The following is a 7400-nucleotide window of genomic DNA, read 5'->3' as shown; positions in this document are numbered from 1 at the left end:
AAATGACAACTTTGTGGTTCAACCTTATGGTGAACAAAATCATTCATTACTATCTCTAGCTCAAACAATTTGGATGAAAACCTAGGTCAAGAGTCGGTAAACATCTCTCGATCATAAACCAACACAAAGAGTTTTAAATAGAAACAAAGTTTTCATCATATATTCACCATTAAGAGTTTACATATGAGGATCCTACATTTACACACAAAGCTAGTAATCACCTACATCTAACCTTGACAAATGGATGACTTAGCTACTCATTTTCATGGTAGCTTGGTCGGCAAGTAAGGAAAGAAGGTTGATCAACATCCAAGTCGGATAATCGAAGTTGGATGGGAATCCACCTTCTTTTTGTAGAAGATGGTTCTAAGATGAAGAGAAATGAAAATTAGGGCATAAAAGCTCCCAAGAACAATGCTGCAAAAATATCTAGAAGAAAGTACAAAAGTGGAAAAATGAGGTAAAACTAAGGTATGGTGCTCAAAGTGGCACCTGCTACTTATAGACCTGCTGGGCTGTCATGTCGCTAGGCGAGCAGAATGGCTCGCCTAGCGAGGGTCTAAAATGGGCACATAAGGCCCCTGCGCCCAGAGAAAACAGGGCCTGCTGAACTGTCATGTCGCCTAGCGAAGGACACGCTTCAACCTTCGCCCCAGCGAGGTTGAGAGGTTTTGCTACTGGAATGCTCGCTGGGGATTCGCTAGAGCTTCGCCTAGCGAGTGAGTGCTGGCTGCGTTTTTCACCAAACAGAACGAACTCGCTACCACCTTCGCCTTCAGCTCGCCTGGCGAATTAATTTGACAATTTACTGGAGCTTTTCGCCAGGAACTCGCCTAGCGAACCAATGCTTCGCCACAGCCTCGCCTAGCGAACAGGCTGAAAATGCTTGTATTCTTTGGTTCCTTTGCCAATTTTCTTGTGTCTTCATTTTCAATTAGTTCATGTCTTTCCTGCACAATAACACACAAATCAAAGGCACCAAACTTGTTTATCAATGTAATGCATTCCATGTAAAACAAATGTGGTTTTGACAATTTTAGCAAGGAAAAAGAGTGAAAGATGCCCACATATGATAGCTCAAATAAGCACTTTTGGGCATCTAACAATCCACCTGTGCCTTATCAAGTTCACAACTAGAAGTTTGAGACCCTCAATGCAAAGAATCAAACAAAGCATAAGTACAATTGAGTTCTAATCATCATATAAGACGTGGCATTCACATAAATTTGATGAATTTATCACAGTAAGTAATTCATTTTCAAAAATACTAAAAATAGTTATATGTTCAAAATGAATTTATTTTATGAATCCTAAGATTAGAAAAAAAATTAAATATTAAAGAGAATCTTAACTTCCTTCAACTTTATTTTTAGTTTTGTTTTTCAATTTTCAATTTAATATTGCACTACTACAATATCCGAGATAATAAATTATGTTGGTACGTCGATTTTAGTTAATGACTGGAGAGTTAAATCTTATCTATTGTCATATATAATTTGTTTTAAATCTCATTTGACTGACCTGTATCACTTTTTACACAAGCAAATATTGACAGAACCAGAATCAGATCATTTTAATTGTAGAAATTAACCATATTCTTATCAACACATAATACAAGATTTACATTATTTTCAAAATCAATGTACAAATTTACATTATTCTCAGCAATACATAATACAAGATTTATATTGTTTTCATCAACAAATGTACAAACTTAAATTGTTCTCATCAACACAGAATACAAAATTTACATATTTTCACATAAAAATGGAAAAAAATAAATGACCAAGAGAAACTAAAGTCATTTCAGTGATAAAAATGAAAAAAAAATCAAGAAAAACTAAAGTTACTTCAATGATATAAACCTATTGTTGGAAGAAGAACATGCGTTAAATAGAAGACTGAGCGTACCGCACACATGATAATTTTTTATGTTCGAGTATTGATGAATGTCAATTGTTGGAAGAGTTTTAATGAGAGTTACAATGAAAACCACTTAAGGTTTTTGCAAAGAGAATGTCGATATGAAGTTAAAGCGTTGATAGGTAATGAAAGGTTAGAGTCTAGATCTCTGAAGTATTTCATGCAAAAGAAAAATCAGACAGGTTTCCAAAAAAAACTGATGTGTATGTTTTAATTAAAAATAAAAATCTATAAAAAACACCAAAACGAAATATTTTGAAAATATATTTAAAATAGAAATCACGTCGGTTTTTTAGATGGGAAAATATATTGGAGGCTCCTTCAAAATTACTAGCTTTCAAATTTTGGCGGCACAGGTGTCAAAGGATCTACATAAGTAGAATCTGATAGAGAAGAAACATAATCAACTCCTAATCTCTCTGGAAATTTAGGAAGATTTCTATCCGCAAATGTTAAGAGATAAATGGGATTTATCAAAACTTTTGAAACCATTTTCCTGGAAGATAAAGATACCAAATCACCACAAGATTTCCGAGAATTAATAGCTGGTGTAAAAAAGATTCTCTAAATCGCCGAAAAAAGTTCTTCACCAAGGGAGTGGAAATAACTGGCCTAGGTGGATGTAAAAAAAGAATCAACAAAATATGCCAAGAATCCCACCTAGCTCGAAAAATTCACTAAATTTCTATCTTCAACTCCTACAAAAGTTGGGTTCTGGAATATATCTACAGGGCCCAGTTCCTCAATATTGAACCGAAAAGATGACCGAGGTAGATCATTAGGAAATTTATTTTCCCACCTTTATGACGTGGGTAGCATATCTGAAAACCCAGAAATGCCCTCATGTCTTTTAGGAGATACATATTTAAACACACCAACTCCCATTTTTGCCAAAATTTAGTCTGGAGATGCATCTGCGAATATTTCTGGAGTGAATTGAAGATGCATATGTGAAATATTCTTTGCATGTTTCTTGGCATAAGCGTTGTTCTAAGTTTTCATTTTTTATGAATTCAAAATCATTTAATTAGAATAACATTTTCATTATTTAATTCAAACATTAATAAACATGAATATCGTAAAACAAGGTAATGCATTAATTAAAAAATATTCAATCATATTACAAACATTATTCTCAAAGTATGGAAACAATACTAAAACATCCCAAAATACAAATAAAAGAATAACCTATTGTGTATGCCTAATCTTAAACCCAGACTCCTCCTTTGTTACCGGTAACCCAAGGCATTATGTGCATTGGTAATAATGGATCGTGCTAGGAAAACCACATCATTACCATCTCTCTCAAACAACTCAAACTCTATGTCCTCATACGTAATCCACAAGATATTCTGACATATTAATAACGCAATGACATGTCCATCCCTAGCCTGCCCATTCATCCGGATCTCCTCATTAGTAGGCATAGGTGGATGTCCAGGAGTGTTCGATGTCATGACTTGGTGCAAGACATTATAGAACCAAGTCATATAACCGTCCACATAAGACCATTGAATTATGGATGACATACTCTGATATTCCTCTAGTACCAGATGGCTCTTGTAGTCCGCCAGTATGTCATCAAGGTGTTTGTGGATGATGTTGTTAGGAGCAGGCACAAAAGGGGATCTTAAAATGATATGCACACATCCAAAGTAACTCATGAATCACTCTGTCAGATACCTGCACATCAAATTCGTCCCCATGCTGCCATCCAGAGTAAAATGAAATGGGCTCGAACATAACAGTGTCCTGGTGAGTATTTTATGGTGTCCATTCAATGACATCGTGTTGAGCTCGATCAATATACACACGGAACGGCTGCACATGATCATTCCCTCTTAGTGGGAATATAGGCAGGCATGTGGCCAATCCTCAATACTCTAGCACACGATCAAACCCGTGTATGCGGTGAAAATGGGATAGGATACATCCCTGAACATGAATAAGAAAAAAAATATTAGTAACAAGTGTAAAAAAATGGTTTTAATATAATAGTGGCTATGGAAATTACTCTCAGCATGGTGCAAGAGCCTATCATTTTCTTTGTCGTCCAAAGATGACATTCGCTCAGCTTGGAGAACAGGTATACCAAAGAGGAGCTCCTAGCTCCACTTGTAAATTGGCTGACAAGTCGATGAAATACTTAAGGTATTCCACATCGACATAGGTTGCACTTTTGTCCATAAAATGGAGGTGCCAATAGGAAGAAACACCTCAAAGCACACTCTCTATGGTAAGTAACCTGTAAACCATCGTCGTCGACATTCTCGGGAACTCCAAGTTTTCTTCATAAATCTTCTCCAAGAAAGAAAATTTTCCATGTGCACCTCTGGTGCTCTCACATAAATCAAGGCATCCATTGGGTCAGCTCCCAAATAAATGACCATCATCTCTTGGGCTTCATTAGTTTGATCCTGGAATGATCAAGTAACCTTCCCCTACTGGGAAGGTGTAGAAGGGAAGTAACATAATCCAATGTGATTGTCATCTCGCCAATGGGGAAGTAGAAATATGACATTTCCTTATGCCATCTCTCAGCAAAAACCCTTGTATATCGTGGCTAACGATCTTGTATCCGGAGCAACATAAGCCTGCAAGATCGAATTATTGGAGGACACTCTGGAACCAATGATCCTTGGGCTGATAAAGCTTCAGAATTTTTATGTTGTGGTTAATAGGCTTCAATATATATATATATATATATATATATATATATATATATATATATATATATATATCTATATATATATATATATATATATATATATATATATATATATATATATATATATATATATATATATATATATATATATATATATATCAGTCGCAAGGCAAGTTTTTAAAGCATATAAATAATAATCGTTAACAAATAGCTCTCCGGCCCAAACATGCCCAACAAAATGATCTTTATACTATATATGTAAGGAGGTGTCAAAAGGTTCTCCTTGAAAAGGATCTGGAAGTGGAGGAACGCCATCATGTGAAGTAACAAGGGCTTCCTCCCGGTCTATATGATTAAGGAGGATGTGCCTCTAGGTTGAGGACCCTTATAGAGAAGGCTCATAGAAGTCGATGTTTCCCCCCTCATAAGGTATAGGGACGGTTCCTCTCCTAACTCTCGCATGCTCATTCTGAAACCTAGCCATCTAACGTCAAATAGACACATGTTGGATCTTACGGCCGAGTCTCAGTCTTCCGTCGTTGTTTGCAGCCATTTTTCCTGAAACAATACGAGAAAAAGACACTAGTTAGCATCCAGGAAAGTTTCGGATATGCATCTCTAAAAACCAGTAAACCTCAAATTCAAAGATGCATCTCTGAAAAAACGTTTTTCTTCATCAATGGTAGAAACTGATACCAGTCTTTCCCTAATAACCCAAAATGCAATCAAATCATAGTACATGTCTCTAACAACTATTTATTATGATTTTCACTACTACCTGGGGCATTTATAACAAGTTATTTAAACTAATATATATTAAATAAAAATAAAAATAAGTTAAATGAGAAACTTAATCAAAAAAGTGTTAAGGATGAATAAGTTGAGTTGGGATTGAAATGCTTAAAGTAGAGGTAGTGCTTATCCTTGAAGAAGGTTAAAAATAAACTGGAAGTATGTTTCTACGAGCTCTAATGAAGTTGAGATTGAAAAAGTTTTAGAAAATAAAGATGAAGAAGAGGGGGGGGGGGGGGGGGGGGTCTGGCGCGATATATGTACATTAAACACGTTCAGAGTTGCATCTTAGTATTTCTCATGGATTTGAAATTAAGGGTTATTCAGAGATGCATCTGTGAATAAACCCTAAAATAAATATGAAAATGCATCTCCGAATTAAATTTTAAAAAAGTGAGGCAACAGTGTGTTCGGAGATGCATCTCTGACCGTGTTTAATGTATGTGCATGAAGGATTTAAACTTAGTTCAGTGTTCATGAAAACATATTGAACTGAAAAGCCGAACATGAAAAATAAGAAGACACATGATCAAAACTGATGGCAATTTCTTTTTTCACCCCTTATGGTATGACTCACACCCTTGGTTAATTTTATATTTTCATATTTTCAAAAAACTCAAAAAATAATAATTTGTAGACTCTTGATTTGATTTTATTTGATTTTTAGTTGTATTTTCTGATATTATAATTTTATTTTAATTGTTTTTCAATTTTCCAATTATTTTCTTAAATATGAACATTGTTGATATTTTCGTATTTGTTGCTTCATTGATCTATTATATCCGTCAATTCAGATACACCCATACTAAATTTAAAAAAAAACACACACAACATAACACTTTACAAATATGCATATCCTAAAACACTAGTGCATCCAAAAATGAATCTATGATAACTGAGGATTTTTTTGGATAATAGGATGCAAGATCAAAATTCAATTTCATTATTTTCATTTAATAAAATATTATGGAAGACAAAAGTTATTATTAATTATATAATATGTGATACTAATGACCATCTTACAATGTAAATCTCTTGGCTTTCGACAAAAATAAGAATTTATAATTTATTCTGAAGGTACAAAATTATTATCCATGAATTAAATATTTTGCCATAATTGAAGCACTTGTACACTCTGTCGATCATCAACAACAACTCTTGCGAGTAAAGCACTGGTTTTATGTTGATGAAGACTATCAATACATTGAAGAATGTATTCCATAACATCGTCTATGTTTTTTACCATGGATGGATACTGCATGTTCGTCAAATCCATTGATGCATGTATAAGCTTAACAGGGACACCATAAGCACTGACAAAATTTGATTTACATTGAAGATAATAGTTTATTTCAGTAATATTATCAATTTGATAAATCAATTTTGTTATTAATCTATTAGTGTTGGTTGAATTTGCAATAAGAGAATCCATTATGTAATCTGTGAGATCAATAAGACTTACACCTTTCGCACCTCCAGGTTTTGAGTTGAGAATATTCGTACAATATAATGAGTCGGAGGATTCTTTGCAAATAATATCTACTTCAACAACTTTATTTAAAATTGAATTGGAGGAAACATATGCAAGAAGAAGCACCAACAAGAAAAAAGAGTAGTGACTCATTTTTATGTTTTTCTTTTCTTATTATTATTTCTTCTTTTATTTTATTTTGTATGTTTTCCTAATTGATTTTAGTTTAGTTTTATAGCTTTCGTTTGTCAACTTGACAACATTATAATTAATATTTGATATGCATTGATTATTCAAATTATGGTCAATAAATGAAATTAATTATATTCCATAAAATAATGTTTTTCTTAGTATATTTCCTGTTTGTGTTTTTAATTGATTATAGACTTGATTAATTTGCAGTCATTAATTAATTCAAAATCACATGGATGAAACAATAAAAGTCTAAAACTTAATTTTCAAGCAATAGTGTTAAATCTCGCTCATAAGAGAGTTCTGTAGCTTATTATAAATTTTCTCACTCTTAAAAATTATTCTGTAAATTTA

The 7400-nt window shown here is 33.5% G+C and overlaps 1 protein-coding gene across 1 annotated transcript; it reads right to left on the bottom strand.

Annotated features, from left to right (window-relative positions):
* Nucleotides 1-6482: 6482 nt before the first annotated feature.
* Nucleotides 6483-7007, bottom strand: LOC127097306 (uncharacterized). The gene has a single exon (XM_051035805.1). The coding sequence runs from the start codon at nucleotides 7005-7007 to the stop codon at nucleotides 6483-6485; it is 525 nt and encodes a 174-aa protein (XP_050891762.1).
* Nucleotides 7008-7400: the final 393 nt, after the last annotated feature.

The sequence above is a fragment of the Lathyrus oleraceus genome, chromosome 1 (genome assembly GCF_024323335.1).
Source record: "Lathyrus oleraceus cultivar Zhongwan6 chromosome 1, CAAS_Psat_ZW6_1.0, whole genome shotgun sequence".
In the NCBI taxonomy this organism is placed as follows: domain Eukaryota; kingdom Viridiplantae; phylum Streptophyta; class Magnoliopsida; order Fabales; family Fabaceae; genus Lathyrus; species Lathyrus oleraceus.
Note: the sequence above shows the minus strand (reverse complement) of the source record. Positions and strands in the feature narration are given on the sequence as shown.

Excerpts from the sequence above, each read along its gene's own strand:
- LOC127097306 (XM_051035805.1), bottom strand. The coding sequence starts at position 7,007 with ATGAGTCACTACTCTTTTTTCTTGTTGGTGCTTCTTCTTGCATATGTT.